Genomic DNA, 13,674 nt, shown 5'->3' with positions numbered 1-13,674 from the left:
ATGTATAAAGCATGAAACAGTGTATAATATAACAGGTGCTCAAGAAATGATAAAAAATACTACTAATAATATTGGTATTATATAACAAATGTGAATTACTGTGAAAACAAGAATAAAAGCTAAAAATAACTACTAGGCTCCCTCAGGATATATTCTTACTTAAAAAAAATGAAAAAAATTAAACTCAGGACCACCCCCCCTCCCCCGCCAAGCTATACTACAGAAGAAGATGACAAGCAACCCATCACATCAGCCCAGTCTGTCCTAAAATCAGAGGATACAAGCTGGATCATCCATGTCTGGTTCAGCTGTGTCAAAAAATGGATGGGTGCTCAGGAGCTCTGGCACCAAGGGAAGCACCAGGGTTGGATGCCGACTTCCCAGAAACTTCAAGCACCTGAAATAAACAAAATGAGAGCCCATCTTAGTAACTTAATAATAAAAGCTTTAAATGTACTGGGGATTAGAATCAGAAAACCTGATTCAGAATTACAAATTCCCAACCACCCATTTTTGCTACACCTATGACCTCAAATAAGTGATTTAATTATTCTGGAACTCAGTTAGTTCATCTAAAAAACTGCTATCATGAAAATTAAAGAGCTGGTATGGCATAAATTACTGCTGGTTATTTAAACAACAGCCATATTCTCCAACTTCCTTGCCAAGAGAACCCTGATTTTATTCAGGTATCAGGTAGGTGCTCAGAGAAGATAGGCTCAGCTCAAGGGCTCAACTACAACTGGCCTAAATCCATCATGATAATCCCATTCCCATTTTCCAGTGACTGCTTTGCAGGTAATAAAGTAACCCATTTCTGGTCAAAGAAGCAAGAAGGGAAGTCTGGTGAGGAGCTACTCAGGAGTGTTCTCCTAGCCAAAAAGAGAAATGTATGAGAGGGAATGCCCTTTCCTTTCTGCCTTAACATATTGTCTTATGAGGCAGCCATCCTGCAAATATGAGAAGAAAGCCAGGAACTGCAGAGAAATCAACCAGAGTTCTAACCCTGTTAAGCTGCTGAATGACCAATTCTAAAACTGACTTCCTGATTTGTTATGCCAAAAAATTAGAACTTACTGTTTAAACAACCTTTAATGAGATTTTCTATTACTTGTAGGCAAAAGCATTCTAACTGATATCCTGGGGAAGGTTCTGAAATCAGAAGTGACCTGATTTGAAACATGAAAATTAGTAACTGTATAGCCTTGGCCAGGTATGTTTCTAACCTACAAAAAGGGATTAAAAATCATTACCTCATAGAGTTGCTGTAAGGATTAAATGAGATTATGAATAAAAAGTACTCAGCAAAGTGTCACATAGAATTCAACTAGCTATTATTAAATAACTATTAGTTAGCTACTATGACAACATGAAAACCTTTTACAAGCTATAAAGAACTACATGTGCACTGGTAACTATGCATTTCTATTATCTTTTGTTAAGTTCTGGTTTAGAAGGTGTGCTGAATCGAAAAGAAATCCTTCTTTCTCTCTCTCTCTCTTTTTTTATTTTTTTTTTTTTAAGATTTTATTTATTTATTCATGAGAGACACAGAGAGAGGCAAAGACACAGGCAGAGGGAGCCACAGGCTTCCTGCAAGGAGCTCTGGGACTCGATCCTGGATCCTGGGATCAAGCCCTGATGCGTGAAGGCAGAGGCTCAACTGCTCAACTGCTGAGCCACCCAAGCGTCCCATAAATCCTTATTTCTGGGGCTGTAACAACAAACACTACAAAGTAATGAATTATCAAATAAATAATACTCTGCTTTCCACCTGGCAAAGAGAGAGGAGATTACCATGATCAGAGATTTCACAAAGGAGATGGGACTTCCCCAGGGACAGAAAAACAAATAGACTGGCAATGGAGAGGAAACAAGCATCATGAAATTCATGCAAATATGGAATACAATAAGTATCCTATTTAAAACAGTATTGTTAGGAAAGTTTACCTTTCCCCATTCTGCTTTTCCTTCTACGTGGAAAGAATTTAATGCACCAATTTTCTGAACTCTCTCAGCTCCTTTAGTCTTGTATTTCAGGGGACACTATAAATGTAGTTTGGCCTCCGGGTACCACTCCTTTATTTTATATCTCCTATTCTATTCGGGTCACCCAAGCATCTGGGCCTCTCTGAAACTGGACTTCAATTCTGACTTGTAATATTTTTTCTACTTACCTACATATTTCCTACTTCTCTCCTTTCCTGATATTAGAAGGCAAGGCCTCTGAATTGAATCCATTTTTAACTCTCCACAGTTTCTAACACAGTGATCGGGTTATACAGCCAAGTGCTCCATAAGCATGTTGAATGAACTAAAGATACATAAACAGGACAAACTACCGCCTTCAAAGCTTTCATTAATGTATCTATCTTTCAAAATGTCTTAAAAATATGTCACTGTGACTATTCCTTCATTCTTTTACACATCCTTTTTTGGTATTCCTAAGTAAAGCCACCATTGAGGGAAAGAAATGAAAACTCAAATGACAATTAGAATAGGTTACTTTCAAATCTTTTGGAGCACCAGAAGGTAAAAATGCTTTCTGTCTACAATTACCCAATAAAGGCAGTCTCAAATAAATATGCAGGGTGAACCAAATAACTACATATCTAATTTTAAGGCAAAAAGAATGTTCTGTGAAATATTCCATAACAATCCCTTTCATCAAATGGAATTAATTATTCCTTCTGTGTCACTGCAGAACTACACATACCAATACAGGTGTTTTTCCCCATTACAACCCCCACACCCCAAATGACTGAGTGCTCCCTGAAGACTCCTCCCCTGGTATTTTCTGTTTTTAATAGATTCTGCAAGTACTTGATCTGACACACCGTTTTCTATTTTTAGTAACAAATTTTTCTGAAAATCAATGAACTATACTGCTGGAGTGATCTTATCTCATAAGCTCACTTAAATATTCGGAGCACAACTATATACATTTTATAATAAACATATGCAAGCAGTTCTTCAAACAGTAATTCATGAACAATGTTAAGTCTGACTCTAGTCAGTAAAGATAGAGGTAATCAAGGGGAAAATACGATAGTGATTTTCCATCTGTAGACAAAGTGCCAGTCCTGCCTCTAATCTCTACAATGATAGCTGTGATCTGTACAAAATGCAAAACAAAGAAGTGATTATTATTATTATATAAGAGAAAAAGGAATCTAATCAACTCATCTCTGTACCTCTGGCACTTACCACAGGGCTTGGCACATACTAAGTGTACAGTAACAGGCACATATTATCTGCTAGGAGGATGGATGGACAAATAAGTAATCTAAAAATGTGATATTCAATTTAGGAATCAGACTCCTGAGTGCTCAGTTAAGTTGAATCAGGTTTCTAAATTGAAGGCAAAATTGAGGGCCATACCCTCAGATCCACTGAATATGCCAATAACATACATTTACCACATTATTGGACTCAGTGAGCAAATGAGCAAAAAATCCTTACTTCCATATAGAGTCTCTATCAGTAGGGTACTTGGTTAAATTTTTCAGCAGCTCCACCAGTGCAAGATGAATCCCTTCTTTAGTCGAAACATTAGTACAGCATAAAAGTTCGTGAAGAGCCTCTCGAATATCTCTGGACGAATCCTTTTAAAAAAGATAATAGTAATAGCAATAATAATAATAACAGCAGTCACTATGGATTAGCTATTACAGTAGAGGGTACAAGTTACCATGGGACCACAGGGTAAAGAGTCCCAATTTTCTGGGAGGGGAGGGGCTAGGAGTTGAGAAGACCTCACAGAAGAGGTAACACTTGAAAAAGGCTTGAAGAATTCATTCATTGGCTCATTCATTCATATAAATTCAACATTTACTGAATATTTATTTATGTATGTATGTATGTATGTATGTATGTAATTCTTCTTTTTTTTAAAGATTGTATTCATCCATTCATGAGGGACACAGAGAGAGAGAGAGAGAGAGGCAGAGGGAGAAACAGGCTCCACGCAGGGAGCCCGACGCGGGACTCTATCCCGGTTCTCCAGGATCCCAGCAAGGGCCGAAGGCAGCGCTAAACTGCTGAGCCACCCAGGCTGCCCTAATGAACATTTATCAAGCACCTACCTATGGTACTTATGTACCAAGTGCTAGTGACATAGCACCAAATAAAATCAAATCTCTGCTTTTAGGATCTTCATTCCAGTGAAAAGACAAAAATAAGTAACTATATAGGTCAGATAGTAATAAGTATGAGGGAGAAACTAAAGCAGCTTAAAGGTAAGGATACTAGGATAGGTGGGGTATTTTACACAGGATAATGAAAGGGAGTAGCAAATATACAGGCCATGAAGAGGAAGCATGTTTGAAAAATAGTATGGAAGTCTTATGTGGCTAGAGCAGAGTAAATAAAAAGAGAGTGTTACAAGATAATGTTGGAGAAAATGGCTTCTTTCCTTCCCAACACTTGCTCCGCCTCACTAATATGATTGGAAAAGGTCACCAACAACTTAATGCTAAAAGATATGGATGCATATCAGTTCTATTCTTCTTGGCTATCTCTCCACAACATTTGCTGTCAGTTCTTCAAAACGTTTTAGTACATACATTTTGAAACATACATAAAAGTAGAGATTATAAATCCTTCAGTTTCAACAGTTAACTCAGAGCCAATCATGTTCCATCTAGACTTTTTTTTTTTTTGGCAGATAAAGGTTTGTTTTATTGAATAACTGATCTGATTCATGCTGAGGCCACTATGTACAGACAAGAGAGAGGGAGTTTTATTTCTTGGTCTCTTCCTCCTTGGACAGAGTCTTGATGATTTCCTCCTTCTTGGCCTGGAGCCGCGCTCTTCACGGCGCTTGCGGGCCTCCTTGGTCTTAGATCTGCAGGCCTCAGCCTGGTCAGCCAGAAGCTTCTTGCGAGCCTTGTCTGCCTTCAGCTTGTGGAAGTGTTCCATGAGAATCCGCTTGTTCTTGAACACGTTACCCTTCACTTTCAGGTACAGGCTATGATACATGTGGCGGTCAATCTTCTTAGATTCACGGTATCTTCTGAGCAGCCTGCGTAGAATTCTCATCCTCCTCATCCACGTTACCTTCTCAGGCATTCGAGCATTGGCAGTACCTTTTCTCTTACCAATGCCCATATGCCTGCCCTTCCGGCGGGCCAGAGCGTTTTTCCGGCACCGAGCTCGGGAATGGATAGTCACAGGCTTCCGGATTATCAGCCCATCTTTGATCAGTTTTCGTATCTGCTGACGGGAGTTTGCATTGGCGATTTCATTGGTCTCATTGGGGTCCAACCAGACCTTCTTTTTGCCACAACGGAGGACACTGGAGGCAAGCCTCTTCTGAAGCCTGAGCCGCAGCGCCGAAAGGTCATCTAGACTTTTACCCACTCCTCCCAGTTAGATTTTTCTGAAGCCAGCCAGAGAAACCATAGCATTTCATTGGGAAATATTTCAATTAATCAATAAGATTTTGTTTATTTATTTGAGAGAGAGAGAGAGAGAGAGACAGAGATAGCAAGAGAGAGCAAGGGTGGGGAGAAGAAGGAGAAGCAGGCTCCCTGTTAAACAGGGAGCCTGATGTGGGGCTCAATCCCAGGACCTTGGGATCATGACCTGAGCTGAAGACAGGTGCTTAACAGACTGAGCCACACAGGTGCCATCCCCATAACTATATTTTTAAAGAGGATTCCTTATTTTTAAAAAAACCCACAAAACCAATATCATGCCTAAAAATTAGTAATTGCTTAATACCAAATATCCTGTATGTACTCATATTTCTCTGACTCAAAAAGTTTGTTTTGCAGCAATATGTTCCTTAAGTATCTCTTAATATTGGAGCCCCTGGGTGACTCAGTCGGTTAAACATCTACCTTCAGCTCAGGTCATGATCCTGCAGTCCTGGGATCAAGCCCTGCATCAGGCTCCCTGCTCTCTACTCAGTCTGTTTCTCCTCCTCCCTCTGTTCACGCTCTCTCTCTTGCTCACTCTCTCTCAAATAAATAAAATCCTTAAAAAAGGATATCTTCTAATATGTAAAAATCACTGTATATCTCATATTTCTCTCCATACAATTTCTTCCCTATACATCCTATAATGGTAGTTAGATTTAGAGGTTTGATCAGATTCATGTTCACATCTTTTTCATTTTTTTAATGATTTTATTTATTAATGAGAAACAGAGAAAGAGAGACAGAGAGAGAGAGAGACAGACAGACAGACTGGCAGAGACACAGGCAGAGGGAGAAGCAGGCACCACGCAGGGAGCCTGATGTGGGACTCGATCCCGGGACTCCAGAATCACGCCCTGGGCTGAAGGCAGGTGCTAAACCACTGAGCCACCCAGGGATCCCCTCAAATCTTTTTTTAACTTTTCTTTAAGATTTTATTTATTTATTTATTTATTCAGAGACACAGAGATTGAAAGAGAGGCAGAGACACAGGCAGAAGGAGAAGCAGGCTCCACACAAGGAGCCCGATGTGGGACTCGATCCCGGGTCTCCAGGATCACACCCTGGGCCGAATGGCGACACCAAACCTCCGAGCCACCAGGGCTGCCCCAAATCTTTTTTTTTTAACAAGACCACTTCAAGTGGTATGATGTACTTCCCTTAGGAACTATATGTCTGTTTCTCTTTGGTTGAGGTTCATAACCACTGGTGATCACTGCCTAGATCTACTAATTCACTAAAGTTGTAAAACAATGATACACAAACCTACCATTCTTCTTTATTAACTGGAATACTTTCATAAAAAGAAACTTCTCCTTATCAACTAGCTGGTTATCATGAAGTTCAGTTTGTATAGGAAAAGAAAGGATTAATGCTTGATTCCTTAATTTACCAGTTTCCAAAATAAGAAGTTGATTACCAAGCATCTTCCAAAGACAACTAATGCAGTGTTTTAAGTATCATTACAAAATCATGAATTTAAACATATTTGCAGTTATAGTCCTTAATGATGTGTCTATAATAATGTATTATAACCCTTAATGATGTGTCTCCTGGGTCTTCCTGATATGATCCTAGAGGTCTTTGATAGCTAATAATTGCTTTCTATATGACAAGGTGGTATAAGCTCACTTTGTTAAATTTCCTGCACTAGAACTGGAATCAGCCATTTCTCTTAGGTATTTTGGTACCTTTTAGTGGAAATGAGATCTCCAAAGCATTGTTTTAAGTCAGGTTTACTGACGTATAGTTTTCATTCTGTAAAACTCATCCTTCTCAGTGAACAACTTCCATAAGCTTAACAAAGCCATTTGGTTACATAACCATCATTTCAATCAAGATATAAAACACTCCCATCACCAAACTCTTCCCTAGGGTCCCTCTGTAGTCTAACCCTTGCCCACAGTCCCTGGCAACTAGATATATTTTCTGCTACAATTTTACCTTTCCCATGGCAGTCCGGGTGGCTCAGCAGTTTAGCGCTGCCTTCAGTCCAGGGCATGATCCTGGAGACCCGGGATCGAGTCCCACATCGGGCTCCCTGCATGGGGCCTGCTTCTCCCTCTGCCTGTGTCTCTGCCTCTCTCTCTGTGTGTCTCTTATGAATAAATAAATAAATAAAATCTTTAAAAAGAATTTTTTTATCTTTCCCAAAAGGTCATATAAAGGGAATCATGGCTGGCTACTTTTACCTAGCATAATGCATGTGAGACTCACCCAAGTCGTTACATGTTATCAGCAACTCATTCCTTTTTATTATTCAGTAGTACTGCATTGTATACATTACCGTTTACTTACCCATCCCCCAACTCAAAGATTTGTGCTGTTTTCAGTTTGGGACTATTTTAAGTAAAGCCACAATAAACATTGGCATACGGGCCTTTGCGTGGACATAAATTTTCAGTTCTCCTTCGGAAATGCTTCAGAGTGGCAATACAGTATCAAATGGTAAATTTATGCTTAACTTCATAAAAAACTTCCAAAGTGACGGTATCATTTTGCATTCCCATCAGCAGTGGACGAGGGTGCCAGATGCTTTCATAATTGGGTGATTTGCTTTTTTATTACTGAATTTTGAGAATTCTTTCTATATTCTTTATCAGATATGTGTTTTGCAAATATCTTCTCCCAGTCTGTGGTATGTCCTCACATCACCTTTCCTCTATGCATGTTTCTGTATCCAAGTCCATCTGCCCCTTTAGCGCACAGTTTATACATTAAAGGCATTATATATGTTTGATTTGATCCTATCATCTCTATTGTGGTAAAATACACACAACATAAAATTTACCATTTTAAGTCAATGTACATCTTAAGTATACAGTTCGATGGCATTAAATACATTTACATTGTGCTGTTTTTATAATTACTTTAAATCATATTTTTGGAGATACTTTAAGAGCATCTTGAAGTATCTTGAAGAGCTTTTAAATTTTGATAAAGTCCAATTTATCTAGTTATTTCTCTTATGGGTTAAGTTTTGGTGTCATGTCTAAGAAATCTTTGTCTAATCCAAGGTCACAAATATTTTCTCCTAAAAGTTTTATAGTATTAAGTTTACTTAATACATGAAGCAAATCAAACTAAAAATTTTAAAGGAATGCATCTGTATCCACACAGCAAAATCTAAGAATCAGAGATTCTTCTCCAAAGCTAGGTTGGAGATTATGACTTCTTTATTCTCCAGGAACCCTCTTTCAGCCTGCAAGTCTCTCAATTCTTCTCTGTATAATTACCCAGGCCAACTCCTTAAATAAATACATCTGACTCCGTTTTTGCTGTTTAGGAACCTCATTTGGCTTCCCCACACCTCTTGGACAAAGCTCAGGCTCCCCAGCACAGCACACGAGGTCCTTCATAATCAGTTCTTTGCTCATTTCTCCCTCAGAGCCATGGGAACTTCTCAACATCTCTGTCTATGCTGTGCCATTTCTGCCCTCCCAGCCTTCATCTGTGGCTACATGATAGCACTCTAGCCAGAATGTCATTCCTTAGCTTACTTACTTTTGATACGATCTTGTAATTACTGGTTTATACTGCTGCCTTCTCTAAAAATTGTGAGCAAATCAGAGGTAACAACTAGTTGTCCTTAGAACCTAGTGCAGAAGCTGGCTCTGCAAAAAAGTCAGTAATGTTTCTTGAATGACTGTATACATATTATGAACTACTATCATGCTAAGCATTTTACATGAATCTCTTTCAATTCTTAAAAGAAACATATGAATATGTAGAATTATCCTCACTTTATACATGAGAAAACCAAGGACCGGTGGGAATTAATAATATGTTTGAAGTCACAAAGCTGGTGGACACCCTAAGTAACATGCAGGTGCTCTTCCCTTAATAGGATTTTCAAAGCTCTACATGAGAGCTCCAGCCTAATCTCATGCTACACACTAGCTCTTTGTTACCACTAGGCTCTCTTTGGTCCCTCTATTGTGCCATGCTTCCTTCCACCTACCACAGTTTCTACACTTGCTGCTGCCCTGCCTGGAATATTCTTATACTCCATATTCCCAACTCTTCTCTGCCAAGTTAGGGTCTAATTTCTTCCTCAGAGATCAGGTTCAGAAACACTCCCTGATTTGCTACACCCCGTTAGCCTCCAAAGACTAAGTGCTTCCATAACATATGCCCACTGGACCTCACTCCTTTCTGTCCTGTGCTCCTTACTCGGATGATTATACCTCTATTTGTGTCATATTTGTCTATCTCCCTCATATCTAAATTATAAGGTCCACAAGAGCAGCAGCGCCAAGGTTTTTGCTCACTATTGTATCCTCCTTGGCACAGTGCCTGGCAAATAATAGGTGGTCCATAAATACTAACAAACACACACACAAACAAAAAATCCAGGTAAAAAGGTCAGGGACCAAAGACTGGGACTGACAACCATTAGATACGTTTCCCATATAGCAAATCGCCACCACTGATAGAAGGCAGCTCTATTAATGTATTGGAAAAACAAATTCAAAGTAGTAAGAAAACAATTTTGACTATGCTAAGAAATTCCTAGTTATACAGTTGACCTGTGCAGATTTATTTTAGAACATGTTACTAAGCATCCAATACGCATTAGTTACCACATCAAAGGAGTATGATAAAGGGTATAACATGGTCACTCTCTTTAGGTAGCTCATAATCACATCAAGGAGAAGGAGTTAGATAAAATCTGCCAATAGCAATAAAATGTGAAAACTATAGTCATAGATACTTAAGCATGCTTGTGGCCCTGTGAACAATTCTGTACATCAAAACATACCTCAGAACAGAGCTCAGATATTTAGCAAACATTTCCTGAGCATCTACCTGTATCAGACACTACAAGGCACAAGAAATTTTAAAAAAAATGAAAGAAGCCAGGATCCTGTAAAGCTCTTAGTCTTGTGAAATAAAGAATTCAAAAATCAACAACCATCTTGATATATGCTAGACACAGGGTGACACATGAAGACAGAGGAGTTCTACTTAACCCACCTAGGATGGAGTTACTTAGGAAATATGCTGCCTCATATAGATCTGAGGATAAGCAAAGTCTATGAGGTAAAAAGTGGCAGTTTTTGCAGGCTGAAGGGAAAAACAGTGAAAGAAAAATGGTGAGGAAAAGCATGATGATTAAGGGAGTGACTCTGATATCAAGTTCAAGAGGAGGAATGGTGGGAAAGAATGCAAAAAGGAAAGGCAGGGCTAGGCAGCAAGCCCACCCACAGAGAACAATGCACAGAATGCAAACTTGTCTTCCTAGGAAAAAAATAAATGAAAAATTATAAATACAGACTTATAATTCAGGAAAAATTCTACCAGCAGTGCTAAGATAAGCAGCTGAGGAAATTGATAGGGAACTTCAAAATCAAAGCACCCAATCTGTTTTTTGAAGTATGGAGCAGAAATCTGTAATAAGTGCTAATGACTAAACACCCAATAGCTATCCTTTTCACAATATCTGACAAAACAAAACCAACAGAAACAAGAAAGAAACCCAGAGGCCAAATCTCATTTATTAATATTCTGAAAAATGTCGGGACTCACAAATAAATTCCAAATACTTTAGAAAAATAATTCAAGAACCACAAAGAGTTGTACAGCCTGGGAGGCAAATTTGTGTTCATATCCTGGCACAGCCACTTACCAGCAATGTGACCACAAACAAATTACTTTGTTCTTTGTAAAACTCTAGGGTTGAATGAGTTGATTCCCTAAGATCTATTCCTGCTGTAACATCCTACGATTCACTAGAAGCAGTAAATCAAATCAAAGGCTGAAAATAATTCTTCATTATTTAGTCCCCTGCCTTATCTATAACCACTTCTCTTCACATCACTTCAGCTCTATGCTGCTATTACAATGAATTTCTTTTAATTCCTTAAATGCATCATACTCACACTTACCTCTGGATCCACAGACACTGCTCCCTCTGGTGCCCTTCTACCCTACCATCAGTGCCATTCCTTCCTAAGAAAAGGAACTCCCCAAGTTTTCCTCCTCCAAGTGTTCACTATAGCATTCCTTCCTCCCTTCCCATCTCCCAACCTTACCTCAGGCAACCCTGTCCTTTCCTGATCACAACAATACTGAGCTTTGAGTTTCCTGTTTAACAGTAAGTCTCCTCCACCTTGGTGGAGTTGTGCGATCGTGCTGCTCATACACTATTGCATCACTAGTACCTAGCACAATGCTTGGTTTAAATATTTACTTACTTATTTATTTGAGAGAGAAAGAGAGAGAGAGAGAGAGAGAGAGAGAACTTGTGCATGGGCATGCAGTGAAAGGGGGCAGAAGGAGAGACAGTCTGCATGTTGAGCACAGAGCCTGACGCAGGGCTCATAACCCTGAGATCACTACCTGAGCTAAAATCAAGAATTAGATGTCCAACCGACTGCCACCATGGCACCCCATAATGCCTGGTTTAAAAATAAAGTGGCTCTCAGGAAGTACTGATGAAGAAATGAGTAACAAACTATGAAGACTCACCTCTAACACAGCCAGGACAGTATCAAGCTGATCCTCTCGGAGAGTGATATTATTAGAAATTTTTCTCATGGTGTGTATGGACTGCAGACGTACTTCCTCAATTTCATCATTAAACATGTCAACCAGGAAATCAAGGCACTTCTCCGCAAAAGAAGGTGAAGATTGGGCCAGCATGCAGAGAGCCTCCACAGCAGCAATGCGGACCTCTAAACACAGGGAACAAATAACACTGCATATCAGGTTAAGAGCCATAGGACAAATCCAAAAATTCCTTTTCATTCAGGTTTGTCTTTTGCTCTCTACTCCTCTTAGTTAACAAAGTCTTTCTGGGAGATCTCCTCCATGCCCACATATTCACCTATCATCTTCACACTGACCTAAGAACAAAGACTTTGGTGTCACAGGGACTAAGATTTACAACCTGAGTCGCAGACATGTGATCAAGTCACACATCTATCTCTATTATCTGAATTTCTTGATAACTAAGTTCTTATATACCCCAGTCCTCCAACCACTGTACTCCATTCAGTACTTTTTTAAAAAGCAGATTTTAAATAATTAAGATTAAAACAGACTAGATATTATTTTCTCATCTTAGAAATAAGATTCAGCAAAGTGAATTAAGTGGCCTTAAGGTGAGTGAGAGCGGAGATAAGACTAGTATCTAGGTCTGCTCATTCTAGACTATCATTATATAGTGGTTAAGGATACAAGCTTTAGAATGATAAAGGTCTCACAGTAAGTTGTGAAGAGTAATTCCTCCACTAACTTGAAGGGTGATCTTGATTAAGTAACTTAACTTCCTAGCACCTCAATTTTTTCACCTTGAACAGGGATAATACTCATTTCCTTACAGAGTAGTTAGGAGGACTAAATGACATAATGTAGGTAAAGCATGTAGTACAGTGCCTGGCATATGTTAAAAACCCAGTAGATGTTAGGTACAGCATAGGTATCCATCTCACAAGCACCTTGAAAACAGAGGCATGTCTTCTACCTCTTTATGGCCTGAACATATATAACAGTAAAGTCACTGATCCAGAAAGCCCTTCATTTGTTCACTAGTAATGTTTCCTGAATGTGTACTACAAGCCAGGCCCTGTGCTAAGTGCCTTGATACAAAGATGAGAGGTGAGTAAACTACAGACAATGCTCACAAGACTTCCATATGTGCTTGTTTTGTTCCCGTGGTTCCCACATGGTTCTGTAACAAAATGTATAGTTTCAAAAAAGAAAGAAAACCCACTCAAACTGTGGTTAAAACTCACGAATATAATTTGTTTTTTGTATAAGAAAGGTTTTATAGATACTTTAAAAGCAGAGTTACTACATTATAGGGTGATGACTCAGAATTTTCTTGGTTGTGATGAATTCTTCCTTTCATCAGAAGGAAAGGATTTGCTACATTTCATAATCATGTAATTTAAACATGAAATTGCTAATAATTACAAAGAAAGCCAGAGATGGACCGAAATGTGTTAAATGTTGGCTCTTCTGCCTAGGGCTTCCGCCCATTATACCACACTAACTCATACGTAACTCTTGCAAGTCCACAAAGCAAATCACAGGGACACTTCTGATCAGCATGAGATGATCAGTACGGACGTGAGCTGATGCAATTCCAAGCGGAAGCAAAGAAACTTGGTGTTTCACTTTGTATGTGTAGTCTGGTAAATTAACTATTTCTACTGGACTCTTGGGAATGTTGAAAATGTATTACGGTCTCCTTAAAGGGTCCAGGGCAGAGAAAAGGAATCAGCTATGCCAGAGGGGAGGAAAAGGA

General features: G+C 39.1%; 1 protein-coding gene and 1 pseudogene across 1 annotated transcript in view; both read right to left on the bottom strand.

Annotated features, from left to right (window-relative positions):
* Positions 1-13,674, bottom strand: part of INTS4 (integrator complex subunit 4) — a 110,993-nt gene that overhangs the window by 30,890 nt on the left and 66,429 nt on the right. Inside the window, exons 11-13 of the mRNA XM_038568511.1 lie at positions 11,892-12,097; positions 3,463-3,605; positions 282-397 (exon numbers count right to left, since the gene is read on the bottom strand). Coding sequence (XP_038424439.1) covers positions 282-397; positions 3,463-3,605; positions 11,892-12,097 — 465 coding nt within the window. The remainder of the gene's footprint in view (positions 1-281; positions 398-3,462; positions 3,606-11,891; positions 12,098-13,674) is intronic.
* LOC102156732 lies at positions 4,649-7,722 on the bottom strand (annotated as a pseudogene).

Source organism: Canis lupus, chromosome 21 (genome assembly GCF_011100685.1).
Source record: "Canis lupus familiaris isolate Mischka breed German Shepherd chromosome 21, alternate assembly UU_Cfam_GSD_1.0, whole genome shotgun sequence".
NCBI classification, from domain to species: domain Eukaryota; kingdom Metazoa; phylum Chordata; class Mammalia; order Carnivora; family Canidae; genus Canis; species Canis lupus.
The sequence above is the reverse complement of the archived record's forward strand: the minus strand, read 5'-3'. Positions and strand labels throughout refer to the sequence as shown.